This window comes from Macrosteles quadrilineatus, unplaced genomic scaffold, assembly GCF_028750875.1.
Source record: "Macrosteles quadrilineatus isolate MER2022 unplaced genomic scaffold, UCM_ALF_1.0 Scaffold_1__1_contigs__length_201487025, whole genome shotgun sequence".
In the NCBI taxonomy this organism is placed as follows: domain Eukaryota; kingdom Metazoa; phylum Arthropoda; class Insecta; order Hemiptera; family Cicadellidae; genus Macrosteles; species Macrosteles quadrilineatus.
The window spans coordinates 13,169,990-13,190,529 of record NW_026542594.1 but is presented as its reverse complement, the minus strand read 5'-3'; the positions used below and the strand labels follow the sequence as shown (position 1 = coordinate 13,190,529).

The 20,540-nt window shown below is 36.2% G+C and overlaps 1 protein-coding gene across 2 annotated transcripts in view; it reads right to left on the bottom strand.

Moving 5' to 3' along the window:
• The window catches only part of LOC128983151 (uncharacterized), a 32,900-nt gene extending 23,141 nt beyond the window's left edge, over positions 1-9,759 (bottom strand). For both annotated transcript variants that reach the window (XM_054402327.1, XM_054402328.1), the window contains exon 1: positions 9,162-9,759. In XM_054402327.1, coding sequence (XP_054258302.1) covers positions 9,162-9,211 — 50 coding nt within the window. In that variant the 5' untranslated portion in view covers positions 9,212-9,759. The remainder of the gene's footprint in view (positions 1-9,161) is intronic.
• Between the last annotated feature and the right edge of the window lie 10,781 nt (positions 9,760-20,540).

The following is a 20,540-nucleotide window of genomic DNA, read 5'->3' as shown; positions in this document are numbered from 1 at the left end:
TCTCCTACTTGGTAGCGTTCTATAATGACTTTCCTACGTTTCCATGGTTAACAAATCGGTTCTTTCAATGATTGTTCAAGAAATACAGTACTATGTCAATTCATTTTTCTTATTTGGTATAAAATATATAAAATTGCCCAGGCTTTCTAGATTTTTTACATTGTAATATGTACGAATGTAAATTGAAATAGTAAATATTTAATTTCAACAAAATCAGTAAATGTATTCAATGTGTTTCATTGAATTGAAAAATAAATAACAGCAATTAAATTATACAGCTGATCAAAATGAAAACAATTATGTTCTTCATAAGGATAACATGGGAACTTTAAAAGCCACTGGGGCAGAGCCCAAGGGACTTTTTCAAAAATCTAAGGCCAGTTTGCAAATCTACGCGACACGCTCTTTCCAATGAGACGCCAATGGATAAAATCGGTTAAGAAATGGCGGAGGAGTTTAACCGACAAACTTTGTGTTCGCGTATTAATTAATTAGATACAGTATACATTTTCAAAAGTAAAAAAAAATTTAATAAACCTACACAGTTCATATCACTCCATTCTACACCCCCAACATTGATTCACCATATTTAACATTCATAGTTAGAAGTGTTCCCTGAGTGGTTTTCCAAGGATTTTAAACAACTCGTGATACAGAAGAAAGTTGTCCATAAGCTATGCAAATCATCACTCAGCATTACAGTAATCACTTTGAGTCATTCAGAGAGTTGAGCAGAAGATGTTATACTGATTACACGAGAAAGGTGGAAGACGATATTCCAAGGAACATTTCATCCTTCTTGTCCCATGTTGGCAGTCTTAAACGCAGCCTGACAATCCCATCAAATATGGTCCTTAACTCAAGAGTGGCCACGTCTGCGGAGGATACATGTAAGATATTTGCAGTATCTTCAGTGATACATCCCCTATTGTCCCTTCCTTTGACTTTGGTTCGAACTTCAGCATCTCTCATTGCCCTTTTTTACCAAATTGTCAGATGTACAGCATAAGCTCAAAAATCTTGATCCAAACAAAGGTCCAGGAATAGACAATATTCCTACTTTCATACTTAAACACTGTGCTCCTGTTCTTGCACCCCACCTATTTATACAATTTAAGGCTCTGCTGAAGGACTGGAGTGTTTCCTGATGGTCTTAAAACAGGATATGTTGTCCCCATTTTCAAGTCAGGCGATCAGAATGACGCTAAAAACTACAAACTCATAGTCATATTGTCTGCAATAGCGAAGGTCTTCGAAAGCATTGTTCTGGATTTTCTTTACGTTAACTGGTGAAAGTGCATCTCTCCTGAGCAACATGACTTCCTACGCTCCCAATCCACCATCTCCAACCAACTTAAATTTCATTCAAGATGTTATAATTTCTGCGTTTGTTGACTCCTGCTAAGTAGATTGCATTTATTGCATTAGATTGCAATCATCACCTTCTTATAGCAAAGCTTAGCGGCTATGGTGCTATGGTGTGTTTGGCTCCCTGCTTAAATGGATCGATAATTACCTGAAGGGAAGACATCTTATTGTAAAGTGCGATGTCAGTTCACCACAGCCATTTTAAGTATTGTCTGGTAGTCTGTTACTCTTTAGCCTATTTATAAATGACATCAAGTTTGTAATAGGTTCAAATTTTCTGATGACATGAAGGTCTTAAGTAGGATATCAAGTGACTGCTATAAACTTTTAATCTCCAAAACTCTCTCAGCAACTTAATGACTGGTGCAAAAACAACGCTATGACGGAATGTGGACAAATGTGTAGTTATCTCATTCAAACAGGGCTCTGAATTCTTAATTCTCAACTACCGGTATACAATCAATGAGTCTGTTCTAAAGAGAGTTCCAAAGTTAAAGATCTGGAAGTTATTATGACACCATCGCTAGATCCAATAAGCACATTACTGCAAGAGCAAACTCTCTGATTAGATTCATCCTAAGATCCACAAAGGATTTTAACTCATCCCTTACTCTCGTGACCTTGTACAAAGCTCTTTTTCTTCCAATGCCCTACTATATCCAAAATGGAGTATGGATCCAAAATTTGGTCCCCTAATCAACTGAACCGCATCAACCAAATGGAAAGCATTCAGTGCTGCTTCATCAGACTTCTTGGATGCTTGGGGTTGACTACCTACGTACTCCTGTGAGCGAGGTGGAACATCTCTATTTGGCCTCTCCCCTCTTCATGTGAGGCGACAACACTCAGACCTGCTGACACTTTTTAAGTTGGCCAATGGCCTCCTGGACTGTCCGGATCCACGCTGCGGTATCCACTTGCACATCCCTACAGGAATCCATTCCAAAATGATATTTAGCAGATGCTACCAACCCATCTACTATGCATCAAACAGTGGCCTATGGAGACTGATACATAGGCCTACTAGGTGAATCAAAAATGCAAGAATTTTTGATATTGTTATTTCATTGTATTTCACCCACTATTTCAATTGTGCAAAAACAGTCTGAAGGTAGGTAGCATAAATTAACGAGTCGGTTCATTATAACCTAAACCTTACCTTCCTAATCTAACCTAATTTCAAAGCACTTACTGTAAGAATACAGTCACTAATCCGCATAAAACCCGACCTACCTTCCCCACATGCCTAACTTAAATAAGAGCTGATAATTTAGTTTCAAAATGAATTCTTATTTCATTCCGCATTAAGTCGAGTATAAACAGCTGTCTGCTCTCCTTACTCAGTACTCAGCTAAAATGACTCTTATTAATTACAAAATAATTAATAAATGCACGCATATTAACTCAACACAAAATCTATTTCATGAATGTTTACAAAACAAAAACAATAGAAAAACATATGATAGTAAAAATATGTATAAATGAATTATAAACAGTCTTAGAGAAGACATAACAGTCTCCCCCACTATTTTGAACTTGCAGTGTATTATTATGAAAGCACAAAGTCCTTGTATCGGCCTGGCATTTGCCTTTGTCGCCTTGATCTTTCTTGATTCTCAGGAATATGGCTATTGTTCGTTTCTGTTCCCTGAACTACTGGAACCTCTGCATTGTTTGCTTTGGGAGTTGGTGGTCTTTCGGAAATTGACGGTCCTTCGGAAGTTGATGGTCCTTCGGAAGTTGATGGTCTTACGGAAGTTGATGGTCTTTCAGGAGTTGATGGTCTTAAGGGAGTTGATGGTCTTTCAGGAATTGACAGTCTTTCAGGATTAGAACAAGTAACAGCCTTAGAATTTTCTTTTGTGCTGTGTTTAGAAGCCCGTGGAACATCAAATATGTGGATTGGTCCCGTGGTAACAATTTTTGGTTTTGGTATCAAAGTAGACCGCAATTGATCAATGTGTCGTTTAACAAGTCGGCCTGACTTGTCAAGGGAAACTAGATAGTGTCGAGTTCCCAACTTTTTGTTTACTTCTCCAAACTCCCAAACGTTCTTGTTGTTTATGAAGAGACGAACCTGAACTCTCTCCCCCTCGTTGAATGAACGTGCAGATGGAGCATTTCTAGTTGAAGCTTTTTGTACGTTGGGAAAAATGGCATCCATTCGTATTCTTAACTTCCTGTGGAGGTAAAGTTCAGCCGGTGATTTGCCACATGCTAGAGGAGTTGCCCGGTACCGCATTAAGATCTTCTGGACCTTTATTGCCATTGGTATGTTTTCCGAAGCTGTGGACTTCAGGCGGTTCTTCAATGTTTGAACAGAGCGTTCTGCTAAGTCGTTTGTTGCTGGATGTCCTGGAGATATGAATTTCTGGAAAATGCCGTGCAATTTGCAATAAGCTTGGAATGTATCACTTTAAAAAATTGAGGCGTTGTCAGATACCATAACATTCGGGTAGCCGTGTGTTGCAAAAATCTGTTCAAGCAGATTTATGGTATTGGAGCTGGATGGTGCATCTTTGATTACTTTTATCTCCGCCCATTTTGATCTAGCATCAATACACACGAGGAAGTTGAAGCCTTGAAACGGTCCTGCGTAGTCAATGTGTATTCTTTCCCAGTTCTCTTTTGGGATTTCCCACGGGTGATTGGGAGCTTTGGGCGGATTTGACCGTGTTAGTGCACAATTTTCACATCCTTTCACAAGATGCTCAATGTCCTTGTCAATATTTGGCCAGTAAACATAGCGCCGTGCTAGCTGTTTCATTTTTGTGATTCCAAGATGACTTTCGTGAAGTTCATTTAGAATCTTGTTTCTAAGTAGTGATGGAATGTAAACTCTTTCTCCCCGGAAAATAATGTTTTCGACCAACGTAAAATCAGAATCAGTTGAATTGGTGAGTAGGTCTTTCAAAATCTTAGAGAGCACTGGATCTTTGGCTGTCTCGTTCTTAATGATTTCAGCTGTGATTTCATGGCTTGAAATTTGAAAAATAACTTGGCTGCAGATTTGGTGTACCTCTTTTCCGATTTTCTTGTCTTTAGTAGAGTGAGTCTGTGTAAGAGGAGCTCTTGAAAGACAATCCACGTTTTTATTTTCCATGCCCTTTTTGAACACCAACTTGTAATTGAAACCTGACAGATATGATGCATATCTGAGTAAACGAGCTGAAGTCATTTGTGGTAGAGCCTTGTCATGTCTGAAGATCCTAGATATTGGCTGATTATCTGTTACAAGTTGAAATTGAGTCCCGAATAGGTAATAATAGAAGTGGGAGACACCAAAAACTATGGCTAATGCTTCTCGGTCTAGTTGACTATAGTTACATTCGGCATCAGTGAGTGAACGTGAGGCGTAAGCAATTGGCCTCTCAGTACCATCTATTAAGTGGCTAAGAACTGCAGCTAGTCCAGTAGGTGAAGCGTCTGTGGTGAGGACTAACGGTAGTTTTGGATCGAAAGGTACGAGTATCCTGTTACTGCAGAGCTCAGTTTTGATTCGTTGAAAAGCCTTTTCACATTCTGGTGTCCATTCCCATTTCTTATTTTTGCGTAACAAACGTCGCAAAGGAAAAGTGACAGTTGAAGCATCTGGAAAGAAACGAGAGTAGTAAGAAACCATTCCTAAGAATCGTCGTAATTCTTCAACTTTTGATGGACGTGACATTTCTTTAACAGCTTGAACTTTGGTAGGAGATTTCTTTATTTTGTTTAACTCCACCACTCGTCCTAGATATTCTATTTGTTCTTGAAAAAATGAACACTTCTGTTTGTTTATGTGTAAGTCAAAATCTGAGAGTCGTTGAAGACAGGCCTGTAGATTTCTTTTGCACTCATCCATTGTTGAGCCATGGCAAATTATGTCATCAAAGTAGGCCTCGGTTTTAGGCAACCCCTTCAAAATTTGTGTAAGAATTCGGTTGAATTCAGAAGGTGCTGGCTTTATTCCGAAACTTAGACGATTGACACGATATGTTCCACGGTGTGTTGACATTGTCTGGATAATACTGGACTCTTCGTCGACCTTGAGGTGCAGATAAGCTTTGTACAGATCAAGTTTACAAAAGTAACGAGATCCTCTCAAACTATCGAGTACATCGTCAATTTTTCGAATAGGATGGTTTGCCTGGACTATTCGTTCATTCACACCACACTTGTAGTCGACACAGAGACGAACACTTCCATCTGCCTTAGGTATCACGACTAGTGGTGACCCCCAATCACTTGACGTAACAGGCGAAATGATTCCTTCATTTTCAAGTAAATCTAGTTCCTTGTTGACCTGATCAATAAGAGCATGAGGTACGTTCCGTTCCGATTGAAAATAGGCTTTGCTCCTGATCGAAGATGTAATGATACTGTAAAGTTTGGAACGCATCCAATTTTTGGCTCGAAAATTGGCGCAAATTTTTCAAACATTTCCTCAACTGAATTTACTGGTTGTAATTGAAGGGTAGTAGCTGGTCGGTTCATTTCAGCGTCAATTTCACACAGTTCAATACCCAGTCCTCGGATCCATTGGCGCCCTAGAAGTGCATCATGACCTGAAGGGACGATGTGAAGGTCACCTTTGAACTGTTTACCCTTGTATGATACAGAAACTGATACCTTTCCCTCTGGTTTGATTATGTCTCCAGAGTAAGAACGGAAAGCTAGCCTTGATGGTTCTACAGGTACGTTCAGATGTAGACGTTCAAAGTCATTCTTCGCAAGGAGAGAAAATTTAGCCCCACTGTCAACTTCAAAACATTGCAATTTTCCATTTATAGTGACAGAAACAATGTACTTGTCTGAATCATATCCAACTTCAAATAAATCTACGACATCAAAGTTCTGGTAGATCGAATCAATTTTGTGCACTCCGTAATCAGAAGAGTCGTCACTAGAATAATCGTCATCATTTGATCCTGAATGTAGGTTGTTGGTTGAATTTAACTTTGATGTTGATTTCCTAGTCCTTGACATCAGTGTAGTTATGCAGACCGCAGAGACATGTCCTCGTTTTAAACACTCCCCACATTGGAGTTTATACTTGTGTCTGTTACAATTTGCAGCAATATGTTTGTTACTTCCACATCTAAGACAGAGGCCTTCTATTCCGAGGGCATTGAAGTCAGGTCTTTTGTTATTTGAACGTTGTTTCCAGTTGAGAGATGTCTTGTTGGATGAGCGATTGTTAGAGAACTGGTGGGATCGTCTGGAAGACCTTGTAATTTTGTGCACTCCAGCCGAATCCATATTAAAGTTGTTAGAACATGCATGTTGGTGAAATTCTTTGCTTTCAACCTTTGATGCTTCAAGAGCAATAGCTTTCTCTAGAATGTCATCAAACTTTGTGTAAACGGATTGTAAAAGGTGTTCCCTAAGCCAATTGTCCTTCAATCCTCGTATGAACTGTGCCCGCAAGAAAACATCAGCAATTGACACAGATGTTCCACATTCATCGTTGGAGCATTCTACTGCAAATTCACATTCTTGAAGATAACGTCTGAGGTCGGCCACAAACTCTGAAATTGACTGGTTTTCTTTTTGAAAGATATTTAAGAAATAATGTTGAGCAACAACAACACTTTTTTTTGGAGTCAATAGTTTCTTGAAGTCATTCAACAGAGTTTCATAATCTAATGATTTGAGTGGCTTGTCTGGGCCCAAAAATGCAGATAGGTTGTTATAATGTTCACTACCTATAGAATTACACAAGAGCTGAGCAATTTTCTTCTTATCAGTCAAACCTTTCATTGTATAATAGTTTTCGAAACGTTCTAAATAGCTGGTAAACTTTTCTTGTTTGGCATTGAAGTTTTCGAATGTAGCAACATTTGACATTGTAGATTGACAGCTTTCTTCTCTGGGTTTTCCAATTGATGTAACAATTGTTTGAATTTGAGCTTGAAACATGTTTGACATCTCACGTACAAGTGCTTTTTGTTGTTCATTGAATGTGTTTAGAAGTAAGGTAAACTGTTGTGCATCCATTATAGTTTGAACTGTATAAAATATTAATGTATCTTGAAACTAGAAATTGAATGTAATTTTTAAAAGTAAATGTGTTGAATTTTTCAGTGGCTAGTTGATTTTCACACTCGTCGCCAATTAAAATGACTCTTATTAATTACAAAATAATTAATAAATGCACGCATATTAACTCAACACAAAATCTATTTCATGAATGTTTACAAAACAAAAACAATAGAAAAACATATGATAGTAAAAATATGTATAAATGAATTATAAACAGTCTTAGAGAAGACATAACATCAGCCCACAAACGGACCTGTCCAGACCCATGCCATATTACCATAGTACCGCTCAATGAGGGCCTACCTTAGATTTGTAATTTTAACCCTCCTTTACAGTCATTTAGGAATCTCTCCGACAAAAACTGATTGAATGTTTAGATTCAGCGTGAAAAAAACTATAAGTAGACCTATAAAAAATACATCTTTTTCCCCTACGGAATAATTGCCCAATCGATATAATTCACCATATTGAATTGAACTTTAGGCTGCCAGGTAGAACCCATTTAAATCAACAGGAAGGCTTGACTAAATTGTCAACAATTTAAACCTCCTATTAAACACTTCTAACAGTGTTTGATTTAAGAACTATATCTGACATTACAATTGAAAGTTTGTTTACAAAGGGTACACAAAAGTATTTAGTATTATGACAGATCCTTGAAATTATCATTAGGCTTTTGTAAATAGGCTACTAGTTATCGGATATTGTTTATTTTGAACCTAACACGAAGTAGGCTACATGTATAATAGTACGTACTGGATTCAAAAACTTCCGCAAAACCCTACTTTACTAGAATCTGAATAAAATTGAACATCAATACAGATAGGCTAACTTAGTGTTTTTGTAAATAGTAGGCCTAACTTAAACTTGAGATCTAAATAATTTACAGCTTCTCAAACAATAGTGTTTTGGATTAAACTTAAATACTTATTCTAGCCTATTTTCAATGACATCATCCTTTAAATTGTAATTTAAATTATTTGTGGAGTTCTCAGTGTTGTACATGTTAGGCTAGTATAAATAAATTAGGTTAAGTTAATAATTTAAATATTTTAACTATAAGCCTAGCCTAACATTATTTATAAATGGGCCGTGAGAAAATATTCCAAGAAGGTGGGTTGCCAAACCAAAAAGTTAGGGAACCGCTGGTGTAAGCTACACGCCAGTTTACGAGTAGGCTACATAACTTATTTACAGAAAAGGCTACCTAAATGACAGCTTTGGTTGAGTTTCAAAACATCAAAAGCATTATATTTTCTTAATGCATGGTAGATATGGCACCTGATGAACACTGAACAGCTACTCGCCAAATCATGTCAACTGTGGATCAGTGTTCATCTACTCGACGTTAAGCGAATGTCAGTGCTCGTCATTTCTTTATGAGTAACTTAGGTATCGGTCTTTTCCAGACATCATAGCAACAAATATACTGCTCAGATTAACGTATGTCACTTTTCTATGTAATAATTTTGCATCTTGAAAAAAACAATGCTTGAATATACTAAATAATTTGTTTTTAAGCTCTACCAAACGGACATCGTTTGGAAATCAGCAAATAGTTTGCCATATGCTAACTTAAATATTCAGCGGTTGGTGAATGCCACATGGATCAAACCTGTAGCATTCTTTTTTGAGAACAAGCACTAAAACCTCTCATCTCACAAAAGTTAAGCCAAAAAGTAGGTAAAAAATCTATGCTCGTAGGAATGCAAAAAATATTTTAAAATGACACTTAGGGCCTTTAAAGTTAGATTAAGTTTTAACAACCATACCTCTTCCTCTTTTTTTTGATAGTTTTCAACCGACCAAAACATGTCCCCATATCCAGGAATATGCCTGAAGACTGGATAAACCCAAACTTCACTCAGTAGGAAGTACATAACCTTTCTGGGAAGGATGGAGATTTAAAGAAATAAATAATGCCAGGGCAACGTTGTACTTAAAAGTATAAAGTGCTTAGGCCTAGTCTAGGATAGTTTGTAAATAAGTCTCATACACCGTTTAAAGGCAAGCTACACAGCACTTTGGTTTAAGTCGATAAAAGCGAATTTACACGCATTAACTAAAATAGCCTGCCAAACAAGTTCATTTGACAAATCTTTCACAGTATTGATACTTCGCAATAGTAAATAATTTTAATACAGCTCCGATGAAATTCAATAAGATAATAACTGTTTTTGTATGCTCGCTCTACATCCAAAACTATTATAGAACAAAATAACTGTCAAACTCAAACTAAGAATTTCAATAATTAATTGTAAAACAACTTTTAAAAGGCTAGGCTGCAAATAGATAATTGAAATTGACACGAGGACACAAGGAGGGTAGTTGTTAAATAGAATAAAATAAAAATAAATGCACCGAAAGCAGACAGCCCAAACATACTGGCAGACAGTGACAGTAACAGCTGACGAGCAACAGCTGTTCCTATTTTTATCAATATAATACTAGATTATGACACTCCTCAATTCTGGCAATACCATTGATTTTAAACACTTTAATCAAGTAAAACTAATAGAATTAATTATTGAGAGCTATTTTATAGCGACTGCTATGACCCGTTATCTTGGTCAGCAACACAAAATAAGGTAGAAATAGAATGTTATACTAACGCATTCTTTGATTGACTAACACAACTACATTCTCTTTTAGTAAAAAATCGTGACAGTTGTTCCATATAGATGGGATGTCTACTTCAGTATCCAATAGTCAAAGCCACAACCCAACTACTGTCCAATTACAGTAGTCGCAGTTAGTCTGGGTGCGCGGACCCTTGTGTACTAGTAGTGTTATAATATAGTCAATGGTACTAGCCGTTTTGAGAATTATGGCTCACTCACCCCCACAACCCTCAGCCGCTGCACTGAAGGCTTGCCGTGCGGGCCAGTGGGCCAGATTTTTTTGGAAATTAAATGAGCAAATAAACACTCCCCTCTACACCCCCCCCCCCCCAACCGTGGCAGCGCGCCCAAGCAGACTAGCTGCGACTCTGCGACTACTGTAATTGCAATCCTGCTTATTATGAGCAAGTAGGGCCGCCAGCAAGAGAAATCCTGGGCCCCTGTGCATTTTGCAACTCGGACCCTCACCCCCCCCCCCATTACTACGAGAGTAATGCTCTTTTATTTTAGAAGTAACTCTAATGTTGCATTTATCTATACAAAATCAAATATAAAGAACAAAAGCTCTATTTTTGTCCATCATAATTATAACGTCAGTGGTGTTTGTTATGTTTTTGATTGGGGATGTTAATCTAAACCTTGGACCTGCACAAGCACAATGTAATAATTATTGTTATAGCCCAAAACAAAGAGTAACTGGGTCACTGGGTCCAGTTTGACACTAAAATTGCCCAACCTAATTACTGGGGCTCCTCCAATACTTAACAAATCAAACATTTCTTATTATTTGTTGATTAATTTATACTTAGGATTAGACCTAAAACCTAAGTTAGGAAAAGTATAATGTATGTAAGCTGTATGTATGTGTATACATTTAATTTGTTACAAATAAATCAAAATTCAAGTTACAGAATTTTATAAATAGGGTTGTTGACAAGCTACAAGCTAATGGTGGAAAGTATGTGTCACTTGTCAGATTGATGGTAAGCAATGGTAGGCCTATTTTATTTCAGTTTCATTTTGGTATGTCATATATCATTGACTAATGGAACCTGAAGTAGACACCCATCTATGGACAAGCTGTCGCCAATTTTTTTATTAAAAAGAGCGTAGACTGTGAGCCAGTCACAGAATGCGCTAGTGTCTAAAATTCTATTTTACCTATGCCATATTTTTGGTTGCTGGCCAGATTGATGGCTCATAACATAGTTGCTATAGCTCACCATAAGTCATTCCCTAAGTTTGACTTGGAAAAATAGTTTGTGTATTTGACAGAATTTAGTAATTAAAAACAGCGTAATCTGTAGGTGGCTCATATCAAATACGACGATTTTGATAAAAAAAAATCTAAATCTACAAATTTAACATGGGGATAAAATGTCTAGCTAGGTCATATCTAATGAAATATTGCCGAGTATTTTTTTAAATTTGTTGTAGAGACAATCTGTGGAGTTAACATATTTGATTGTTACACAATATCAGCCTGCACTGAACAACGAGCTAACTCATCTTTCAGATGATCAAGATAAGAGAGTTTATTATCGTTCATTCGTTCTGTCTCGGCCGATGGTGTGGTAACACCAGTAATCCTGTCACCCACCAAGATCACGAAAGAAGTCCTTGGTTTATGACCATATATTCAGAGCCAAATATTACTTCCAAAGGGCTTTCACGATACTACAGTTGTATATCGTGCTGACAGGGTCAAAAACGGGCCTGCATCAAGTACCAAAATTATCTGTCCAGAGAAACAACCAAAGGAGGACTGGATTCAATGCACTTCATGCAAGTGCAAGACTCTTGTTCAAATTATGAGGATGGGAGCAAATTCACATGTTATTACTTCTAAAAGAACTAATTTTCACTAAGATAAGAACGTGCAAAACTTAAGTTGTTTTGTAGCATTTAAGTAGATGAGTGTTTGTACTAATAAAATCTGTTTCAGTTGGTCTTGCGTGATTTTTTAAACAATGTGCGTCCTTTTGTCCCTTACGTGGGAACTTTTGCCACGCCCACGGGACAAGAGTTCGCAAATGTAATTTTTTGTAGCATTATCATTTTCAAATTATACACTTTAATGATAATTGTAGAAATAAAATTTAGTTTGGTTATCAAATAACATACGATTGTTTACTATTAGTTTTGTTTCAATTGTTAATCATTTGACCTATTTGTTGGGGGGTTTAACCATTAGTCAACTTTAACTTTTAACTTAAAGTGCGCACTATTGCCCCAAGCTCCTATAATTGTTATAATTCTAAATGTAAGCCGATCGCACAATGAATGGATCATCTCAGATTACCCCAAAACGAGCTATGCTCAGCTTGGAGGATTGCATCGTGTCTATATTACATACGTACATTCCGTTACATTCGTTAGCTGAATTACCCTCTCATAGACTTTTTATTGAAAGAATTAATACATAGCGTACTTTTCTGGTCACCTTGCGTCTCGACAGGACAATGCGACATTACATCATATGATGACCAGTGACCACCTCACATCACAACACTGTTATTACCGGCCATGTTACGAGGATGAATAGACCTAGGAGAAATACCCGAGTGATGTAGATGATCGTAGTTCTCAGGACCCACTCTCTCCGCTGCAAGGACCTTTCTCCGGTCATGGCCGAGGGCCCTACCCCGCCCAGACACCTTAGACCTTCCAGTAGACTATCCATTCCCGTGTTGATGCTGCAGCTAGTTTAGATGCAAAAATAGCTGGATTGATTTGAGCCATCAACGGAGTGTTTTGTATAGTATCAGAATTTAATAACACAGGATTTCTCTTATAGTAGACACCTGATTGAGGTTCATAAAATAAAAAGTAAAAAAAAATGTGTTTTGAGGATGTGGGTTTGTTTACAATGCTATAGACCTGTGGTTCGATTCTGATCACATTTAAATATATAATGGGAGGAAGAATGGGTCAGATTGCTGATACCGCTAATTTATCAATGTATGAGTAAAAACTCACTGTTCATAGGCTATTAAAAATTGAAGAATAAAGCTAGCTGATTATGATTAATATCCATATATTAAAATTTACAAAGTACTTTTTTTATCGTTAGACCATAACTACCTTATTTCTTGTCCAATTTCCATAAATGAGGTGTCATTTTAAAGACTTTTTACTTACTACCTGGGAAAAATATACAAACTATAAATTTTTCAGTAGTTTTTCGTAAAAACGATCTATTATATCGTTTTGCAAGTAATTTAAACTTAAAATGTTTATTTACAATATTCGATCAGCTGAAACATGTGAAGTACCTAAAGTAATCAAAAGAAACGTATTAGTCTAGTCATATTTGAGAAATTACCTAAAAAAACTCTTATAAGTGTAAAACTTGGTATGTATATTGAAGTTTACTTCCGGATCAACATATTAAAAGTCCTCGTAAAAAAAAACTTGTGCTACGGCCGCCATCTTGGAAAATGGCGTCCAAAAACCAGTTTTTCCCCGATTACTCAAAAACTATTCATCCTATAAATAAACATTAAAGGTAAAAAATGTTCACCAAAGAAAGAGCTACAACTTTTAGACAAGGAATATTTCGATATAATTAACCGTTTAGCCATAAAGTGCAAAATTTAGAAAATAAATTAGAAAATTCGTAAAAACATCAATTGTCATTAAAAAGTTTTAAATAAATTAAAAAATAATATTTTATTATTTAAACATAGCAATTGGGATGTTCTGAAAATTTTCATACTATAGTAATACCACGAACAAAACAACCTGCGCAGAAGCGAAAAGATCACGTGGTTCGCGCCGGTAGGTGTGGCGTACCATTCAAACCTGCGCGGCTCGAAACGGCCCAGGGTTCTTTTGTTTCTGAGTAACTTAACTTGGGTCTGACTTAGGGGAGGTACGAATGAGGCATTTAGTTCAAAATTCCTTCGTGAACAGCGCTGTAGTAGAGAGCACTTTGGCAATGAAGGTTTACTAATCGCAAAAATAGTTCTGTTCATAAAATAAAATTATAAATGTCTCAAATTCAATTTTATTATTTTTTAATTATAAAATTAAACTATCATAACCTAACCGAACTAACCAAACTTGCTGATAAAGAAATAATATAACAAAAGTTTAGTAATCGGAAAAATAATTCTGTTTATTAATAAAACTAGAATTTGCTCAATTAAAATTTTGTAATGACTTAATAATAAAATTAAACTGTAATAACCGAACCAAACCAACCAAACTTGCTGATAATAAAAAAATCTTGGACAAAAAGTAAATGCTACCAGCAGGATTCGAACCCGGGACTTACTGTATATCAGCCCGGCACGCTAACCACTAGACCACCGAGGCCGATGGCTACCGACCGTTTTGTTACGGTAATGGCGTTCCCTCAGCTAATAAGAAGCCCACAGCTGTCATCGTAGCCTCTTCTATACCTCCCCTGAGTAAATACCACTTAACTTCTCCTTTCAATTTATATGTTCTGTGAAATTTTAAATGTCGTTGCTAGACTACCATAATAAACTAGCATAATAATAATAACGCTGCAACTCTTGGCAAGCAGTAGAACTTCAGTCTGATGATGAATAAGGTTAAGGCAATCATCTAACAGGATACAATGATAATTGTTTGAATTAAAAAATAATAAATTGTATTAAAGGGGTTTGTTTTTTACTACATACAATATTAACCTATTTCCACTGATTTAAAAGAATGCCGGGATTTTAAATGATGATTGTTTGGGTACTATTCAAGGTAACGAAACGTTTTACGTCAAATTGAAGCAAAAATAACTAGGTTTTATCATAGACTAGCTGTACCCGTGGGCTTTGCCCCGTTTAACTGCTAAGTGAGCTCGTTCGCATGGCTCAATCAGGTCCTGGTTGAAGTTCGTTCGCTACGCTCACTCACCTTTAGGTTGGAGCTCGTTCGCTGCGCTCACTTGCCTTCAGGTTAGCTCGTTCGCAACGCTAACTCGCCTCCGGGTTGGAGTTCGTTCGCTACGCTCACTCACCTGCAAATTAGCTGTTGTCATAAATTTTAAAAAAATAGTGCTGCACCCTGTTGGTAATCCTTGTAACTTTAATGCTATTGAACATCATAGAACAGAACGAACTTGTTTATTTGAAACAGCTGTTAAGATTCATTAATTCCATTTAAATATGAGTACTCATAAGGTTAACATGGGAAACCCCAGAGCCACAGGGGCGGAGCCCGAGAGTCCAATCAGAATAAAAACAACTTAGTTTTCCTATTTAATGCCTAAAGAATCAGTGTACCAAATTTCAGCCTCCTAGGTAAATGGGAAGTAAAAGAATTAGTGATGAGTGAGTGAGTCAGCGAGTCAGTGAGGGCTTTGCCTTTTATATATATAGATTAAACATACTCCCTTCCCTTGTAGCAAGGGAGGAAACTTTGTCCTTGGCATGCGCAAAACAGGTGCGCGGTGGTAGGCTGCTTTTGTGACTTTACGCTTGACACCAGTCACCAGTACGACGCACAACAGAAGTCACAGATTGCAATCCGTGGATCGCATAGTTTATATCTATTGCTAAATTAAACTAAATTTAAATCTACTTGATAATAAAGAAACTTGAAGCTGGTTTAATGAGTTTCGTGGCACCAAAGTGTTTTGAAAAGACATTCACCTGGCCAGCTAAAAACAAGCGATGACATAGTCGTGAAATCCGACAATTCTGCTTCAGAAGCCTGAAAAAACCGATTGCCCGACGAAGTCTTCAGTTGAACAAACCTAAATTGGTCACTTGATGATGTTATCTAAAGATAGAGTCGTTGTGCCGAAAAAGATGAGTTAAGACATCAGATAAACCCACCGCCTTAACCGTACAGACTTTGCCAGTTTTACGCTCATATAAGATTGATGAAAATCTGAATTTGAATTAATCATTCTGTATTGTATCAAATAATGAGAAACAAACTTTATTCTTTTCCCTTCAATTTAACGTTTAAACCATTTAATTATCTTAAATAGCCCCCGAGCAATGCCCGTTTGAAACCCTGGCATTCTTTTAAAAACACCCTAATGTCTTAATAATTGATTAATGTCTTAATCCTTTGGTAAATTTCAATATCCATTTACTAAGATAATTACCAATGAAAAGGTGTTTTTGCGAGGGTTTTTGTTATGTTGTTCTAGGTTACACTAGGTTAATAAAACATACCTACATACCAAATCCCATTCTTGTACCATAATGAACTCAGTATGGAATTATTATGGTAGTCTATAAACGAAAGCACCAGCAGTTTACCATTTAAAATGTCACAGCAAATATAAATAGAAAGGAGAAGTTATGTTACTGGTATAAAAATGTTCAGAACATTCCAATTTTTAAATTAAAATAATAAAATAATTTTTTAAATAATTTATTTAAAACTTTTTAATGGCAATTAATGTATTTTTACGAATTTTCTAATTTATTTTCTAAATATTGCATTTTATGGCTAAACGGTTAATTATATCGAAATATGCATTGTACAAAAGTTGTAGCTTTTTCTTTGGTGAACATTTTTTACATTTAATGTTTTTTTTATAGGATGAATAGTTTTTTAGTAATCGGGGAAAAACTAGTTTTTGGACGCCATTTTCCAAGATGGCGGCCGTAGCACAAGTTTTTTTCGAGGACTTTTAGTGTGTTATTCCGGAAGTAAAATTCAATGTACGTACCAAATTTTACGCTTATAAGAGTTTTTTTTAGGTAATGGGTAAATTTTGATTTAAAATGACTACACTATACATTTATTTCTCAAATCTGAGTGATTTGTTTTTAATTCATCAATGGTGACCAACATACTTAGTCTGTACTTTCTACGACGAATAACTCCGTAGGTGAAATAAGATTATTCACTTTAAAGAAGTCTAATCAAGAACAAGTCAAAAGTAAGTACCTCATGGATTCTTTTGCTTTGATATTTATTTATTTACGACATGACCTTCATTTTGACATACCTACCAACCGCTCTATGTATGTTTAAGAATTCTATCCTATTCCATCTTCAAATAAACTCTTATCTTTTCTTTACTACAGGTTTCAATGAATGGTTAAAAGGTAACACAGTAGTCCCTATCCCGTCTGTTAGAAGTTGTCAGTTATATAGCCAATGGTATTATATACAGCAAGTGATATAGTTTGAATCAGCTAACAGCTGTTATATATTTTATTCTTTGTACTTTATATTTTATTGCTAAGATTCAATTATGATTTAAATGCTTATTGTTGTGAGTTCAATTGTAAATAAAGGTGTTGAAAGTAATAGCTCTCTGTTTTAACGTTTTTAAAGCTTTTACCAACTTAAATAGAATTCAACCTAATATTGAAGTGAATTCCAACATTATTGGCGACCGTGACAGGATTAAAACCAGTGCAAAAATGGATATATCAAAACTAAATCGAAGGAGAGGAGTCATCAGAAGAACCTTCACTAATACAAGGACTGAACTTGAAGGCATGATTAGTAGTGAAGATCGGGATTTAACTAAGATTGAAGCTTTAATGGATGTTTTAGCAACTCAATATGAATCCATAGCAAAACATGACTCAGAAGTGTTTGAACTCATGTTGTCAACTGAAGTAAATGACAATGACATGGACAAGGAGATGGAAAGCCAAAAGGACTATGCATTAGCTTTTCAACTAATTAAGAAATCTGTAGAAAAACTCATACAGATAAGCCTAGAGCAAGATAAGGTTTCTGTAAGTGGTCAATCACAGCCTTCATCAATTCAGGTAGGCCTAGGTTATCCTATGCATAACAACAGTGGATACAAGCTTCCCTTGATTAAATTCAAAGAGTTTGGGGGTGATCTTAAAGATTGGTTACCATTTTGGGCTCAGTTTTCTAAAATAGATTCTGATGAATCAATAAATCCTAATGACAAAATCCAGTATTTAGTTATGGCAACAATTCCAAACTCTGCAGCCAGAGAAGTGGTTGAAAGTTACCCAGCCACTGGAGAAATGTTTCCCGAAGTAATTAAAAGTCTCAAAAGTCGTTTTGGTCGGGATGACTTGCTAACTGAATATTACATTAGGGAAATGTTGAAAATTGTAGTTTACCATGCTTCGTCAACCACGAAGCTTTCCATATCTGAATTATATGACAAACTGCAGTGTCATCTAAGAAACCTAGAAACACTAGGGGTATCCTCAGACACGTGTGCACCTATCCTCTTACCTCTAGTTTCATCTTGTTTGCCAGAAGATGTTTTGAAATTGTGGGAGAGATCTAGTTCTAAAACATTCAGTGGACATAAGGACGAGAAAAAGACGTCTAAAGACTTGTTAGAAAATCTTCTTAATTTTCTAAAAGGGGAAATTGAAGGGGAGCAAAAGGTTAAGTTAGCTATCTGGATTTGGTTTCTCATCGACCTCAAGTAAAGAAAAGAATGACAGTAGGCAAAGTAAGGCAACTCCTCCCTTTGTAAATAAATCAAGTCGGCCTAATACAGCTACTGCTACAGGGCTATTTACTTCTGAAAAATGTGACAAATCAAATAGCCAAGGTTGTATATTTTGTACATTTTCTCACAAAAGTCAAGATTGTATCAAAGCCCAATCAATGCCTTTGTCAGAAAGAAAAGCATCTGTAAATAGTAAGAAAGCGTGTTTTTGTTGCTTAAAACCAGGACATACTGCTAACAAATGTAGGACTAAGCCTAAGTGTATAGTTTGTAAAAAGTCTCACTTTGTCCTCATGTGTGATGAGATTGATCAAATTAAAAAGCAGCCTAATGAATCAAATCCTAGTAGAGAGTTAGCGGAACATGAAAATATCAGTGTTCAGCCCAATAGAGACGAAACACTTCCAAACTTAAATACCTGCAATGTGTTGATGCAAACTTTACGTGTAAATGTAACGGGACCCAGAGGCGTTTACTGTGCAAGAGCTCTGATTGATTCTGCTTCCCAAAGATCTTATGTTTCATCCAGCTTAGCAGCCAAATTAGGTTATGTATCTACCAAAAATGAAAAGATTCAACATTCTCTTTTTGGGGGCAACAGTACAGGAGTAATTAATCATAATGTGTATGTACTACATCTTTCTTCATTAGATGACAAGTATAGATGCCACTTCGAAGTTCTAGACCAGAAGAAGATCTGCGGAAACATCTCACCTGTCATGCGAGGACCCTGGATAGAAGAGTTAGCTATGCAGAACATTACCTTCAGTGATATTGACTCTAATGGTCCTATAGATGTACTACTAGGAGCAGATGTAGCAGGAAACTTATGGACAGGTGGTCACAAGGCTCTGAACTGTAAATTGGTTGCAGTAGAAACAAAGCTCGGATGGACATTGATGGGGAAAATTCCAAACAAGCAGCATAACAAGCAATATGCAACAAGTTTGGTAACTTCTATGTTGACTGCAGGTAAAATTAGTGACCTTTGGACTTTAGATACCTTAGGAATTCTAGATACTTACGAGAAATGTTCAAGACAGGAATTAGAAGCTGAAACACAGAAAACCTTTCTTGAAACAGTAAAAATCACCAAAGAAGGACGTTTTGAAGTTTGTCTCCCGTGGACGGCAGATCACTCTCCGCTGCCAGACAACTATGACTTAGCTAAGAAAAGACTATCCTCAACAGTAAAAAAACGTAAGAAAGAAGACCTATACGACAAATACCAAGTGTTTGAACAAAGGGGAATTAAAAATTAAATTCCTGACTTTGCTACCAAACTGAATAATTGCTGGTTCAATAGATATTTGTTAATATAGTAGAAAGCAAGTTTATTGATCTGTCTAAGCAGTGAGTTACTATTGGAAAAATAATAAATCCATTTGAGTTAAGAAAATATTATAATGATACAAAATTAAATTAACCCTTTACAATAAAAATATTAAAATCAGAACTATTCTCTTTATGAGATATTTAAGTCCAAATTGAAATAGACAGAGAGGAATGATGTGTAGAGATGTACTCACGACCTCGCAGAGAAGAAATTAATGAATGTTCGTTAATACCAAGTAATGGAGATTAACACTTCTTGAGAAAATAAAATATAACACTGTGTGCACACAAACTTCTGGTGAATGTTCCTCACGGTTAAATAAAACTTCTGTAGAAACAATAGAGTCAATAATTGATGATTTAATATGGGATACTGAGACCCATAGTAAAATATTTAGAGGGATTCAGAGACCCTCATAATGTTTGACTCACATGAAGACTGCATAGTAACTGAGTGAGTTGGAGCAGTGTACAGGAAAAGCCACTGGTCAGTCTATATCATGTCGGCTGGAACTGATAAGCAGGATACGCAGCACATTCCTCTGCATTGTCTGCCTATCTCTCTCTCTCTCTCTCTCTCTGTCTGGCTTAACTTAATACAATTTTATTTTATGAACTCACTTAAAATATTATTCTGAATTGAACCAAAAAAGTGCAGTGATTTATTTACACACAAAACATTTAAATATCTATTATTTAAATGACAAAACAAGTATTATTTTATTTAAAATAAATTTAAGTTTAGACCTAATTTGAGAATGCTCAAACATACCGCCCCCGAAATTTCAAAGGAAATTTCTAGCATC